The 15,789-nt window shown below is 40.1% G+C and overlaps 1 protein-coding gene across 1 annotated transcript; it reads left to right on the plus strand.

Moving 5' to 3' along the window:
• The first annotated feature begins 302 nt into the window (after window positions 1–302).
• LOC735990 (uncharacterized) lies at window positions 303–13,246 on the plus strand. Its single transcript, XM_054671928.2, has 2 exons — window positions 303–967; window positions 13,036–13,246. Exons 1-2 carry the CDS (start codon window positions 689–691, stop codon window positions 13,129–13,131), a joined length of 375 nt encoding a protein of 124 aa, XP_054527903.1. The 5' UTR covers window positions 303–688; the 3' UTR covers window positions 13,132–13,246.
• Window positions 13,247–15,789: the final 2,543 nt, after the last annotated feature.

Consider the following 15,789-nt stretch of genomic DNA (forward strand, 5'->3'; position numbering starts at 1 on the left):
AGCCTGGGTGGGATAGCGAGGCTGCGCGCGGCCGGCGCCCCGGGGCTGGTGCGCGGCAGAATGGGGCCGCGGCGGCGGCAGCAAGGACATCCCAGCCGCGCGGTTCTGGGGGAGGGGCGGGGAGGGGGTGAGGACCCGGCTGGGATCCGCGGCTCGGCCCGCCAGGGCGCAGAGAGAGGATGCAGCCGCAAATCCCGAGCCGGATCCTCGTGCCGGACGGAAGCCGTGGAAGCGGGAGGGGCCTTCGTGTGAAAATCCCTTGTGGGGTTTGGTGTTTCACTTTTTAAAGGTTAGACCTTGCGGGCTCTCTGCCTCCCACCCCTTGTTTTCCATCCGCGTAAAGGAACTGGGCGCCCCCTCTCCCTCCCTCCCTGGGGCGCAGGTTTCGCCGTGGACTCCGCGCTCAGCTTGGGAGACACGGCAGGGGCGCGCCCCAGGGAAAGGCAGCGGTAAAAGTTTCGCGGTTGAGCACTGGGCCTGATGCCCAGTCCCCCCACCAAATTACTCCTGCAAAGACGCGGGCTTCTTGCAATTGAGCCCCCCACCTCGAGGTATTTAAAACCACCCCAAGGCACACACGGACCCCCATTCCCCCGCGCCACTTCCTCCTACAGGCTCGCGCGGCGCGTTAAAGTCTGGGAGACACGAGTTGCGGGGAAACAGCACCGGAAGAGCCCGGGCTTGTAAAATGCGAATCAATGAATACGAAATAAGGGCAACCGCGAGGCAGCGCCGGGAAGGGCTGGAGCGCGCGGGGGTGCAGGGAGTCCCTCCCTGGGCGCCGCAACGGCACCTCCTCCCTTTCCCGGCTCCGTCCCGCCCTCCCTCGGCCTCTGCGGACGCGACCCACGCAGACCACAGCCGAGCCCGCCGGACCCCGGGACTACGGAAGCCATCCCGTCCGGCCACCCACACCCGCGCCGCGGCTGGGGCTTGGGTTGGGGACTGTGGCGGCGAAGAAGCCGGGGTAGGAAGAGCTAATGGCAATGGCGGGGTCGCCGAGGGGCGGGGGGTCAGCAGCAGACGCTGAGCTGTGAAGACTAGGGTGGCCCCGAAAGGCCGAGGAAAGGAGAAAGGGCCGTGAGAAGAGTCTGGCGAGCGCTCGAGGCCGGGGGGCTGCCTCCCGGCTCTGGCCCGGCCTCCGCTTCCCGGCACCTGCTGCTGGGGCGCCCACGTGTGCGCGGGGCTGCGCGGGGCGTTGGGTGCTCGTCGCAGTCCTGCCCACGCCTAGCGCAGCGGCTGTGAGTGGGTGGAGGTCTCCTGCCAGTAAGTTGGGATGAGGGACGATGAGGTGACCCCCAAGTCTGGAAGGAATTCAGAGTCTCACACGCGCCCCCAAGCCTCCTACCACCACACCAAAGTGCTGGTTCCTCGATTTCCAGGGTGGGGTAAAGTGACCGAGCAAAGGGGATGGTGTGTTTGTGTGTGCGAGCGCATATACGCGCGCGCGTGTTGTGCATCCGTGTAATGAAAGGTGGGTCATGGGTCAACCCGGGAGTAGAGCGAGATGGAGACCTAAAGAGAGAAAGCTGAGAGAAGGGGGAAGACATGGACAGGGTAAGAGAGAGAGAAAGGAGAGAGAGAAGAAAGGGAAAAGAGGAGCGGGGAGAGAAAAGAGAGGCAGGAGAGAGAATGAGGGGACAGAAGAGAGTAGGGAGACGAGAAGGCGGAGGACAGAAGAAATGGGGGAGAGGGAAGAGGACAGAGAGGCTGCGCGCCTCCGAATACCCCAAGTCCAGCAGAGCTGGAGGCCTGTGAGAGGAGCTGCGAGCTTGAGCAAAGGGAGAGAGGTGAGCGGATGGAGGGAGATTGGTGAGTATCCGCCCACGCACCTACTTGTAAAAAGATCAAAGGGAAACACGCAGAAGGTCCCGCGGGAGTCCTGTGACCCACGTGAGGTGCTCGTGCCAGCGCGGGGTGGGAGGTGGTGGGCAATGTTGGTCGTGGAGCTGAGGAAGAAATTCTCCAGCCTTAAGGAAGCAAAAGAGTTCAAAGATCAGTGAGGCTGCTCAACAGAGGGATATGCAGATGACAGAATGCCTGGAAGACGCTTTTGGGGATCCGGGTCATCTATAGAGGAGAGGGTGGGGATCTTGCAAAAGGACCAGTCGCAAGAGTTGACAGTTGAATGTTGGAATCTTTCTTATGGTTGGATGGCACTTTCTTTACATCCAAAATATGCGTTATTCGTGAAAATGACATAGTTCTACAAAGAAAGTGGCAACATTTAAAATTATTTGTAGAAAGTTACTGCATTTCTCAATCACAGTTTGAAGGCAGAGAAAACTTGGTTTTACGATAAATGCTCTCATTCACCTGCCCTCTTCTGTCCTCTTTGCCCAGAACAGTTTCCCAGGACACTGGGATTTTGTAACCTGCCAAGGAAGTGGCTACGTTGCTAAACAGGTAGTCCTTTTATGGGAGACAGGAAATTAGGAAGGAACTCATAGGGAATGTGAAAGGGTCCTAACCTTTTGTCTACGCCTGTATTTGAAATCAAATATCTTGCATTAACAGTGGTCTCTATTTTTTTCTTTTCTTTTTTTTTTTTTTAAATGAATTAAAGGCTGGAGCGCAGTGACTGGATCACAGCTTGCTGCAGCCCCAACTTCCTGGGCTCAGCTGAGCTTCCCACCTCAGCCTCTGGAGTAACTGGGACTACAGGCACAGGCCATCATGCCTGGCTAATTCTTTTATTTTTTATATTTTTTAGAGAGGGGGTCTAGCCTCTCTAACAGCATGTTACCCATGCTGTTTTCAGACTCCTGGCCAAAAGGGATCCTGTGGCCTCCCGCTGATCTTTAATGCCCAGTGCTTTCTTGGGCAATGCGTGGGGCTGAGGCATTAAATTTTGCTGAAACCTCAGTGCTGAGGGAGTGAGTGTGCACGTTCTGGACCTAGGACAGGACAGAGGCCTGGCTAGCTCAGGTGCTCTGATAATCAACCAAGAGACTGGGCCAGCACAGATGCTGAGGCCCTCGCTGCACTCTCCTACTCTTTCCAGGCTGCAGGTGTAGCATTGTTATTGACAATTCCATTCATTTTTCTTCATACACACCCATACACGCTTTTCACCATCCACTACATCCTGTTTACTTAGCAAGCTGCCTTCTCATTTTTGAGTTCCAGAATCCACACTTGCTGAGTAATGCTACCTCCCTAATAGCGACCCACAAGATTTTTGTTTCTGAGAAAAACCAACATATGGGAAAAGTTCAGTTTCTCCCAGAAAAGGTTGCGCAAACATATGGTCAAATTACAAGATGTCGTTATTTTGAAAGGAAGAGCATATAAACTGATAGCTTTTGTGAGTTGAGTGTGCCATCCTGGAAGATGGTGCTTTGTCGCAGTTCCCCAAGGTTAGCATTGAAATAGTGACTACTATAGAAGATGGTGCAGAATTAAAGCCACTTGAACCCAATGAAGGTGTCATTAGTAAGTTGGTTTTATTTCTCAGCTTGCAGCTTCCTAACAGTGAAAGATCAGAAGGACTTCCAAAATCCTAAAAAGAATTGGCGTAGGGTACAAGCCCTTCTAATTCAAATGCACATAGTATTTGTCTACATACATGTACTTCTCTATAGGAAAAATAAAGCTACAGTTCTACCAGGGCTCTTTTGTTAATTAATCTCCAGTACTGGCATCATCTTAAAAGCTGTCTATCAGTAAAAAAGGTGATGCTACAAAAAATAACTCAAATGTAATAGTGCTAATGACACATCCATAATACAGTAATATTTTCTGATTTTTACATAATTGATTTACATGGTTGTGAAGTGTAAAGGTTTTTGCATTTAACAATATATGTCATAATACTAGTTTCTCAAAAACAAGTAATTTGCTGGTAAATATAGGAATGTTTTTTGAAAATACTCTGAAATACTCTAACATGAAGCTGGTTTTAAGCAATATTGAAGAAGCTCTCTTCAAAAAATCTATAGGAGTATCCTAACGCAGTAGAAAGTCTCCACGAAATAGAAGACCTGTCAAAATCTCTGAAATCTTACATTTAAACCAAACAGGATATTTTATGATCACCACTAGGGAAAAATAAAATATGGTTTTGTTAGAAGTACAAATATATTGTATTCTTAGACAGCACAAGAATGTTTGACTCTTGTGGGAAAGAACTTTCATAGCACTTCCTTAGCCAGTTATTTAATAGCACTTTCAGATACAAGATCCTTCAATCCATATCAAAACTCAGAGAAAAAATTTTCATTTTGATTGATATTTACTTCGCAGTGGCTTATAAAAATAATACCAATTATTTTTATAATCACTCGACTAATTATAAGCTCATCCTCTATAAATCAACATAAACTTCAGGAACATTTACGAAGATACAACCCAAGATTAAAAGTGTAAAGGCTCTGACAGAAGCCACCTTTATAGTATAAGTATTGTACCACAAAGTCCACGCACTGCTATTTCAGGGAAAAAACAAGTTTCCACTCCTAGAAGACGGCATATTTGGAAAATATAAGCTAAACTAAAGGGTAAATCTACATATTCCATGTCAAAATAACCATTAATAAATACAAACAAAATGTTACTTCAGTGTGCTAAATCAGACATGTGAAAGTTTCTCATGGGTTAGACATACTTTGTGTGTGCGTTTGTGTGTGTGTGTGTGTTGAACTCTCGCCCTGTTGAACAGGCTGGAATGAGGTGGCGCGATCTCGGCTCACTACAACCTCTGCTCCCTGGGTTCAAGCCTGCCACAACCTCCAGAGTAGCTGGGATTACAGGTGTGTGCCACCACGCCCGCACAATTTTTTTTTAATATTTTTAGTAGAAACAGGGTTTTGCCATGTTGGCCATGCTGGTCTCAAACTCCTACCATCAGGTGATCAGCCCGCCTTGGCCTCCCAAAGTGCTGGGATTACAGGTATGAGCCACAGCGCCCTGCCTTTTTTCATAATTATATAAGATAATAGCGTCACATAAACTTAATAACTCTGGCTATTTAGCACATACTTTAATCTTATTATGATATATTATTATGTGGATTTGGAAACTAACAAAAGCCATGATTTGCTTGGTGAAAGTAACCCTGGATGTTAAGGTAGGACTTAACATCCAGGACTTATCTGACTTAAATACATTTTGAGGAGAGTACCAAGCTTTTGTGCATGAAGGGAAATATTAAATGAAAATCTTCCTTTTTTAAATACTAACTACCTGATTTACCTATTCTTTCTTTGAGTGTCCATTCTCTATTATAATTAATATGTGTAAGGAAATGTCCTACCATGTTTCCATTTACATTTGCAAGACAAGAAATGCAACATAAAATAACTTTGTTTTCAGTTTTAGGTTAGATAAATTTACAAATAATATATTTTCAGAAGGTAGCAATGTATATAGCAGCAGAATTTTTGCCAAATAGTTATAGTTACAATAATTTTCAAAAATTATGGCAAAATATATTTTACTTTTTAGTAAATTATTATTTAAATATTCTCCAATATAGTTTTATAATTGATAGGTACAGTTATTTTTTGGTATATATTATATTTTTTTCTTTTCTTTTCTTTTCTTTTTTTTTTTTGAGACTGAGTCTTGCTCTGTCACCCAGACTGGAGTGCAGTGGCGCGATCTCGGCTCCCTGCAACCTCCACCTCCCGGGTTCCAGTGATTCTCCTGCCTCAGCCTCCCAAGTAGCTGGCGCACACCACCACACCTGGCTACTTTTTGTGTTTTTATTAGAGACGGGGTTTCACCATATTGGCCAGGCTGGTCTTGAACTCCTGTTCTCAGGTGACCCACCTGCCTCGGCCTCCCAAAGTGCTGGGATTACAGGCGTGAGCCACAAGCAATCAATAATTCACCACAATTTCCAACACCCTCAACAACTCCCTGACACTATGTAGGAAATAGCCAGCCAGGTGCAGTGGCTCATGTCTGTAATCCCAGCACTTTGGGAGGCCAAGGTGGGTGGATCACTTGAGATCAGGAGTTCGAGACCAGCCTGGCTAACATGGTAAAACCCTGTCGCTACTAAAAATACAAAAATTAGCTGGGTGTGGTGGTGCATGCCTGTAGTCCCAGCTACTTGGAAGGCTGTGGCAGGCGAATTGCTTAAACCTGGGAGGTAGAGGTTGCAGTGAGCTGAGATCACGCCACTGCACTCCAGCGTGGGCAACAGAGCGAGACTCCGCCTCAGGGAAAAAAAAAAAAAATGGTGGTGGGGGGGACTATCCACACTACTTTCCATTTCATTTGCACTAATATGGAGTTTTACATCTCTATCAAAACTCTTAAGACACCAGTTTTTACTAATTAGCACACAGGATATAGTTGTGATTTGTTAGGTCTTACTTGCCCTGCCTATGTATGTATTTCGGTTGGCAATCCTTGATCTTATCGTATCTTATCATTTTTTAAATGAAAAAAATGAGGCCAAAAGAAGTGCAGTGATTTCTATAATGCCACTTTTTTTGGTAAGTCCATAACTGATAGAATCCAAGACCTTCTACCATACTTGGGGGGTGGGTGGTGGCGGGGAACTACGTAGATTGTTTCACCTGAGTTCAAGGGAAAGCCCTCATTCTTTCTGCATGTTGCCAGTCACTCACTTCTAGCCAGAGTGTGAGTGCCTCGAGGCCACTGCCAAATGTAATAACCTTTATGACAGTTGATCCCAAAAAGAAAAGAAAAAAATATATTAACAGAGGACAATTATCGGGGAAAAATAAAGCAAATTCATTGTAGGGAACTGCACAGGGATCAGAAATCCCATGGAAGATGGTAAAAATGAGAGAGAGCAGAGAATATCAAGTTATTGAAAGTCTTACTGGAATCACACACATTTATAGACACACATGCAGTATAAGGAGAGAGCAGATGAGTAGAAAGGGAATATAATATCCTAGCTGAATAATAACTTGACCTCCTAGAAAAGCGACAGTTCCTTAATACGATTTTTACAATGTTAAAACATGATGTGTAGAAGTTGAGAGCATTGAAGTCAAGAACATTTTGTTTGAATACCAGGTCTATCAGTTACTAGGTATATAATAATTACTTAAACTTTCTTAGCCTATGCGCTCTCCTCTGTAAGACAGTCCTAATGACACATAGGACTATTTAAGAGTTTAAATGGGAAGACATCAAAAGCACTGAGCACAGTGGTAGCATATATAAATAAATATTTATGTTTTGTTAACACGGTCAGTACTGCCCATGATTGTGAACAGCAGCATATGGAAGCTGTTCCATGCAAGCCTAGAGATGGCTAATATCCACATCTATAAGTGTACCTAGAACTATGCAGGTACCTATACCTACTTCAATATCTATGTCTACACCTATATTTGTATTTATGTCTCTATCTGCATCATCAAGCATATGTCTTTTATAGTTTAATATAACAATGCTGATAGAGACCTAAGTCAAGAAAGGTTCATATGCCTCAAAGCCAAGCTCAATAACCAATACGAAAAATGTGAAAATCTCTGTAGGAAACGAAGAATCGTGTCGTTGGTGGAGGAAACTGGAGAAGGCTGAGGGCTGTAAGTGGGGACGTTCTGAGAGATAGTTCTGTAATAATGCCATCTCAGAGTGATAAGGGTAAAGTAATAACGAAAAAGGAGAAGGAATAGTTCAACTTAATGATATCTCATAATATAATTATACAATATCATAAGACCTCAAAACAAAAACAGGCATAGAGGACTAAATAGAATATTTTGTACAAAAAATACATGACTAGAATCATGATAATAACATTTAATAAAATTGAAGACAGAAAAATTCTTAAAGATTATGGAAAGAAAAGAAGACGGTAATAACAACAAACAGATTATTTCAGAAAAGAGCAAGAATTAGACTGACAGCCATCTTTGGAAAAATGACATTGGGCACAAAAGAATCAATGGAACTGTACTGTCAGGATGTGAAAGAAAAACTTTTTGAACCTAATATTTATTTATATGCCTGTAAACTATTGCTTAAATTTTAAAAGAAAGATATTTTAATATACTCAATTTAAAAAAAATACTTAGATGATGTATTATAGCAAGAAGAATGATGACTTCAGGAGGATATTGCAATATGGAAGTAAAGATGAGTAAAGTCTTATGAAAATTCATTGTCTAAATAATTGATATATATTGTGAGGGGTAAGATGGGAAGAAAAGGGAGAGATGTGTTGTAAATTTCTTGTCTTGCTTGGATAAAAAAGGTAGATATTCAATATCACTAGATATTGGAAAAGAGTGTTAGCATAGCTGTACATTAGTAAGTTAGGTGACTGATTTAAGAATAAAACAGAATATTACATGTTCGTGTTGGCTAAGGAAAACTTAACCTGCCCAATGGAATATGCCAGTAAAAGTAATAATAATAATAAATGAAGCACAAAAGCAAAATAAAATTTTAAAAAATAAAAGTATGCTGGCAGAAAACATGAAAAAATGATAGAAATAATCATAAACCTATATGGGTTAAATGTTTCAGTGAGAAGAGAAAATATTTCTGATTAGCTATCAACTAAAATAAAATTCATGAACATGTGTGTAAAGTATATATTTAACACAACGTATAGACATATTGAGAATATATGACTGGGAAAAGACATCCACATCAAATAAGTATACTGGGATGACAATTATATACTAGGCAAATAGCATCAAAGCAAGACAATTATAAGAAAAAAATTTCCTTATATACTGTCAGGAAAAAAGTCAAGTTGATATAATTGTCCCAAATACATATGCAGCTAAAGTTTAGCCTCGAATTGTTTTTTAGAGTGAAAAATAACAGACATTGTGTTAAATAATAATTGTAGTTGGAAATTTTTAACACAGTCCTCTCAGAAACTGACTAAAACAGGTTTTAAAATTAGCAAATATTAAGAACATACGAGTAAAAGTCAGTTTATTTTAGATAAGTAGGGATTTAAATTCAACAAAAATAAACACATTTTAAACTCCTATAATACATTTATTTAAAATAAATATATTTTTGCCAAAAAAAGTGTAAGTTCAAAGAGTTAACATACAGATTATATCCTATGAGATATAATAATATTAGAAACTGATATCCAAAGTAAAGCTTAATGTCACAGGTCTGAAAATTAAACAGTGCTTACAACAATAATACAGTTATTTAATACAGGGTTCTTAGATCAAATATGAAATTGTGAAAGTTTACTATGTATAGTTTAATGACAAGTATATAATAACAAATATCTAAATCTTTCATCAACAGATGTCTGAATCTGTGGCCTGTTATAAAGTAAGGTTTAGACGAAAACTTTCAGTTTTTAATACAACAGCACTAAATACTTGGTATAGAACACATAGTAAACTCAAGAAAAAGGAAAAATACATAAAGAAATTACTAGAACTCAATTAAGCAGACCAATAGAATAAGAATATTTATTAAAAGTAAATTCTAGTTATTTGAAAAAAAAATTAGCCAGATAAACTTGTAGCAAGATGATCAAGAGCAATAAAAAGAATAGAAGTCCTACCAACAACATAAAGAATGAAATGCTGAGAAAATAGAGATAAAAACAGCGTAGAGAATATGAGCAACTGCATGTAAACAAATGTGAAAACCAGGAAGAAATGGATGAAGTTATTTTTTAAAAAAACTATAAAGTGCAAACATTCCTGAAGAAAAAAAAATAATTTATTGATATATCCATAACCATAAATAAATGGAATTGCTGATTCTGCTCACTACCTCTCACTCCACCAAAATAAATACCTAAACGAGTGCCTGCAGGCTGATTGAATGGACGAATACACGAATGAATGAGTCCCTGGACAAAAATATATTACATCTAAAGTTTATGACACGTTGTACTTCTAAGGATGTGATAATCCCCTTTGCCTACAAGGTGTTCCAGAAAATTTTGTAAAAAGAGGAAAAACTGTAACACTAATTTCAAGAAGCTGGTGTAGCCTTGGCATCAAAATGAGATGCACCGAACTCTGGTGTTGTGTCCAGCATTATCCTCCTGGGCCTATGTCAAGGTCCATTGACCTGATCTCCAATGGCCTGCAACTGCAGACATTTTCTAAGGGCTTCTTCTAGCTGCTGGAGCCCACTTTACTCAGCCTCACAGCAGGGAGAAGTGCCAACAACCTTCAAACAATGACTGCTGGGGTTTTGTCTCCCTCACCTGTCACATAGTGCCGGCCTCCAGAGTTCCCAGCAGGGTGACTGACTAGTTTTGCACAGTACTGATGTGCTTGATAACAAACAGTTACATGGCTGTCTTCCTGTCCTGGTCTCAGTTCCCAATAGTCTTTGCTAGTATATTCTGGAAGAACCTCCGAAATAACTATACTTAATTCTTATCCCAGGGTTTTTGTCCTTGTTTTTCTTGGGAAAGGCAATTGGTACCCAAAGTGTTCCCAGGATGGAGATTGCCTGGCTGGATTCTGGATGTGGACCACTCTCTGCCTGTATACAGCAGGCATTCCATTGACGGGATTATTGGAACAGCAGTGCCCCTGGCATGTTATCCCATCACAATTGCTAAGGCTTTTGCCTGTGGAAAACTGGGATAGAAAATAGAACAGTGTGCCCTGGTTTATGTCTTATCTCTAGTGTTTCTATATTAAAGTCAGACTCTGATAGGGAATAAGTAGGACGTTAAGACCTGGGGTGGAGACTCCAGGGTGGCTGTGCTTGAGAATGTTGAACGCTCAGATTCCCCTAAGTCCTTTGCATCAGCACAAGTGTCTCATCTACACCTGCTAGAGAATAGCAGCCTCCCCTCCTCTCAAACCCAGTAATTCCCCATCCTAAGGCAAAAGCCATACAGGATAATCTATACTTGCTGTCCTCAAGATCTGACCTCACCTCCCTTGATTGATTCTAAACCAATTATGAGGTTCAAGTCTCAGCATGTCCTCACTGGGGAAATTCTGTTTCTGTCTGGGGAAAAAATAAAGATTATTAGCAGAACCTGAGAATGGATCTTGTGGGTGCTATATGCCTTCAAAACCAGCATCTCCAGCAGATTCACTGAGAGCCATTCTTTTCTTGAAGTTTCAAGGAAACCTCCCAGTAGTTTAATAGTAGTTTATTATTAGTGCTTATGTACTTCAGGTGTCCTTGCTTAATTCAATCCTGAGTCACAAGCAAGTTCCCCAACATCAAAAATATCTTACTGATGCCTATATTTTGTCCCCACCACCCCTGTATCCCAGCCTGGTAACTGCCTTTATATCTAGGTTTTGCTATTAATAGTAATTCTGTTACTATCAAGTTGAGTTCAGAAATAGGAAAATAGAACTAGTCATACTTTCTCACACCGAACACGTAGTTTATTATATTCACACACAGTTTTCTCCTTTTGCCCCACAAAACAATGTTATGTTCAAAGTTCAATGAGGCATTCCTCATAAAATTTAGATAGCTGGCATGACAATTCCTCATGAAACCTTATATACAATCTGAAAAATTGTCTCAACTTTAAAAATGGGAAAATATTTGTAGCATTACAGCTATAGAAGTTTATAGCACATGTTAGAGAAGATTCTCAAGAATTCTGGGTGATGGTCAAATTAATGCCCAATACATTATTTGTGGGAATCTGTGGTCATAACACTCGCCTTAATGAGTAGATATTTATCTTTTGTTGTTATTTTGGTTTCTCCTGAATTATTTTTCAAGTGACAAAGTCATCCAGGGAAGAACAAAGCTCATATATAAAATATTTTTTTTAGTTTTATCTTTTCTTTTCAATAATATTCTGTATTGAATAAACAGAATAAATTTGCAAGGAAATGAGAGAATGTTGGTGATATGGTTTGGCTCTGTGTCCCCACTCAAATCTCAGCTCAAATTGTCAACCCCATGCACATGTCGAGGGAAGATCCTGGTGGGAGGTGATTGGCTCATGGAATCCATTTCCCCGATTATGTTCCCGATGCTGTTCTCATGATAGGGAGGGAGTTCTCACAAGATCTGATGGTTTAAGCGTGGCAGTTTCCCCCGAGGTCTCCTTCCTGCTGGTATGTAAGGTGTGCTTTGCTTCCCCTTCACCTTCCGCCATGATTGTACATTTCCTGAGGCCTCCCCAGCCATGCAGAACTGTGAGTCAATTAAACCTCTTCTCTTTATAAATTAACCAGTCTCTGGTATTCTTTATAGCAGTGTGAAAATGGACTTATACAGTTGGGTTAATTCATGTAGAGTCAGTGTGCTGTACAAAAATACACTTCTTTTTTTTTTATTATACTTTAAGTTTTAGGGTACATGTGCACATTGTGCAGGTTAGTTACATATGTATACATGTGCCATGCTGGTGTGCTGCACCCACTAACTCGTCATCTAGCATTAGGTATATCTCCCAATGCTATCCCTCCCCCTCCCCCCACCCCACAACAGTCCCCAGTGTGTGATATTCCCCTTCCTGTGTCCATGTGATCTCATTGTTCAATTCCCACCTATGAGTGAGAATATGCGGTGTTTGGTTCTTTGTTCTTACGATAGTTTACTGAGAATGATGATTTCCAATTTCTTATACAGCCACAGAATATGTTTTGCACAACCAAGGCCAACTTAAATAGGAGTACTCATAGTACAGATTACTTTTTTAAAATATTGTTTTCTGATAATTTAGGTCTGTAAAATAGGGAAAAGAATGAAATGAAAATATAGGTGTAAAGATAGATAATTGATAGATAGATGATAGATGTGGATAGATAAAGAGCTAGTAAATAATCTTATGTTGGAATTTAATACCTTATTTGTCTAGCATTTACTAAGTACCGTCCTATCCATGTTTTTGAAATAAAGGTTTTATCTTTACTTAGGAAACTTATGTATTACTTAAAAAGAAGAAAAGAAACGTGTTCTTACTCTTTCGCCTAGGCTGGAGTGCAGTGGTGTGATCATAGCTCACTGCCTCTGCCTTCCTAATAGCTGAGATTACAAGTGTGCACCACTATGCCCAGCTTACATTACTTTAAAGATAAAATGCATTGCTCTTGTTACCCTCTGCAATAAGTATTTTTTATTATGTATTCTTAATGTATACCTTTAACTCATATTCTTTTATTTTAGGCATACAACTCAGGATTCATAACTACATATATACGGATAGAAGTGCATGAACAGAAAATCTGCCCTTCTGGAATACCAAATGCAAAATTAAAGTGACTACAAGCAGAATTTGGAGAAAAAAAATAAAAGATGCAATATAGTTTTTAAAATCATTGTTAAAATATAATGAGTCTGTACTTTGCTTAAACAATAAAAAAGTCTTTGATTTATACTGAATTCTGTTTTATTTTGGATAAGCTAATAATCTTGAAAATGTCTTCTGTGTCATTTTGGTTTTATTCTAGTGAAACTCCCATTTATGTAGTGCAAATTATATACAAAACTGTGTTCCCTAAGGGGATCCCTTTAATAGAAACACGCAAACTCATTCAACTCTTGTCCTTTGTAGTAGTTATTTAATAAGTCTATGCTATACGTTCTAGGGATATCTGAAATTATGAAATTTGTCAATTCTTCTTACAATTATGATCCTCAATATAACTCAGCATAAGTCTGACTGTGCTTCTGAAGTCAGTTAGTTTATTTATTGTTATCCATGCTTAGGTGGAGAGAGAATTTCCAGGTGCTTGATTACTCTGTGAGATAAGAATTTGTTAGCAACTCTATCAGGTCATCTTTTTAAATAAGTTTTAAGAGTACATCAGAGAAAAATAGGTAGCATGAAATCAGATTTGGCTGTTCTTTGTTGTAGGAAACTCCATTTGATAAAGAAAGCTAAGACATAACACATCGACACACAAAGAAGCTTACTAAATTTATCAATGGAATAAAACATGAAATCAATAAAAGTCAAACTCATCAAATTATTTTTCTCATTTAGATTCGTCTTGACATAAAACAAATGGATCATGATACATCCCAAGAGAAACTTAGGGTAGGGAGCACTTAAGGTAAACTCACTTTTAGAAGAGAGTTTATGAGGATGCCAGTTTTCAAGGATCATGATATCTTATTACATGTTTCTGTAACTTTCAAAAATTTATAAATTCCATAACAGGTTGATGTACCTACCCCACTTTAAACATATAGGTACAATTAGTTAAAGATAATAAAGTAAAACAGGAAGATGTTTTAAGTGATCAGAATAGCTTAATAATCTATCCTAAGTGGGTGAATACAATTCTTGATAAATTGTCCTAAAAGGTGCTGGTCTATGCCCTTTAAAAAAAACCTTTGTTTTCATTAAATTATAGAAAAACTAATATGTTGATTTTATTCTAAATTGCAGAATTAAGTGTCTAACAGATTTCTGATTAAACGTGCAAAGGATGGATATATTTTCGATAACTTTTATTTTTTAAAATATTGCATCTACTCTCAACTTTCAAGTAATATTTGGACTAAATATATAATTCTACACTATAATTGTGTAGAAATTTGATTTTTCATTGTAGTCCAGATCTCAGTTATTACTAACATTTCGTGCTGATTCCTAAAGCTTAGTAACGTTTCTTTTCCCTGTGGTGACCTTAAGGCGTTTCTCAATTTTATTCAGAATGCAGTTCCCCAACATCTTTCAATCGGAAACTCCTGACTTTTGGGAAGATGTATCCTCAGATTGGTTTATGTTATGAATCTTGTTTTTGCCTATGTGCACTTTTAAAATGGTCTACAATTAGCATATTAATTGCGATGATAGAAAGTGAAATGTATCTGTTCATGTATGTCTTTAGCAGTTGCAGACAGCATTCCAACCCCAAAAAAGTGTCAGAAGTTTCTTTATTTTATTTTATTATTATTATACTTTAAGTTTTAGGATACATGTGCACAATGTGCAGGTTACTTACATATGTATACATGTGCCAGTGTCAGAAGTTTCTATTTCTCCCCATCGTCTGTTTTGAGTCAGTGAGGAAAAGTATTGGCATAAGCTTCTCAGCACGGAGGTGAGCTCCTCCTCACCTTTCCTTGGCAATCACTGAGTCACATGCTCCTGCCTAAATTAGTCCCTGGTCAGGGAAGAAGAATCAAGATGAGTGGCAGAAAAATCAGATCCATTTCCTCTCTGTCCAGGGGGTTTTCGCTCTTCGTTTAGGACAGGAGCTGATGTAGGTGAGGGTCCAGTAATTACTGTGTGTGTTGCACATTTCCTACTTAATGAATGTTAGTTTCTACTTAGTTACCCTATTCTTTCCCTGCCATTGCATCCTGGGTATGTTGAGAGTGGATAATTTGTCTTGTTTCCCCTAAGGAAAGCAAAGTATAACGAATAATTTGGAATTTGATGGAGCAAACTATACACAGCCATGAGATCCCGAACTTGAAGCTGAAGCAGTAAAAGGGTGAAAACATGGGGATTTTGTGTGGGATGAGTGCATTTATTGTAAACATGTATTTTAATGTATGTATAGGATGAAGGGTATGAGTGGATGCTGTATATCTCTATTATTCTGTTTTCACACTGCTGATAAAGACATACCCAAGACTGGGCAATTTACAAAAGAAACAGGTTTAAAGGACTTACAGTTCCACATGGCTGGGGAAGCCTCACAATTATAGTGGAAGGCAAGGAGGAGCAAGTCATGTCTTGCATGGATGGCAGCAGGCAAAAAGAAGAGAGCTTGTACAGGGAAACTCCCATCAGATCTCATGAGACTCATTCACTATCATGAGAACAGCATGGGAAAGACCTGCCCCCGTGATTCAATTACCTCCCACAGGGTCCCTCCCACAATACATGGGAATTCGAGATGAGTTATGGGTGGTGACACACCCAAACCATATCAATATCTAAAGGGAAGTCGAAATAGGCAT

The sequence above is a fragment of the Pan troglodytes genome, chromosome 17 (genome assembly GCF_028858775.2).
Source record: "Pan troglodytes isolate AG18354 chromosome 17, NHGRI_mPanTro3-v2.0_pri, whole genome shotgun sequence".
In the NCBI taxonomy this organism is placed as follows: Eukaryota; Metazoa; Chordata; class Mammalia; order Primates; family Hominidae; genus Pan; species Pan troglodytes.

Excerpts from the sequence above, each read along its gene's own strand:
- LOC735990 (XM_054671928.2), top strand. The coding sequence starts at position 689 with ATGCGAATCAATGAATACGAAATAAGGGCAACCGCGAGGCAGCGCCGG. Across the intron at positions 968-13,035 it reads GTGGCGGCGAAGAAGCCGGG|GCATACAACTCAGGATTCAT; the intron begins GTAGGAAGAGCT and ends CTTTTATTTTAG.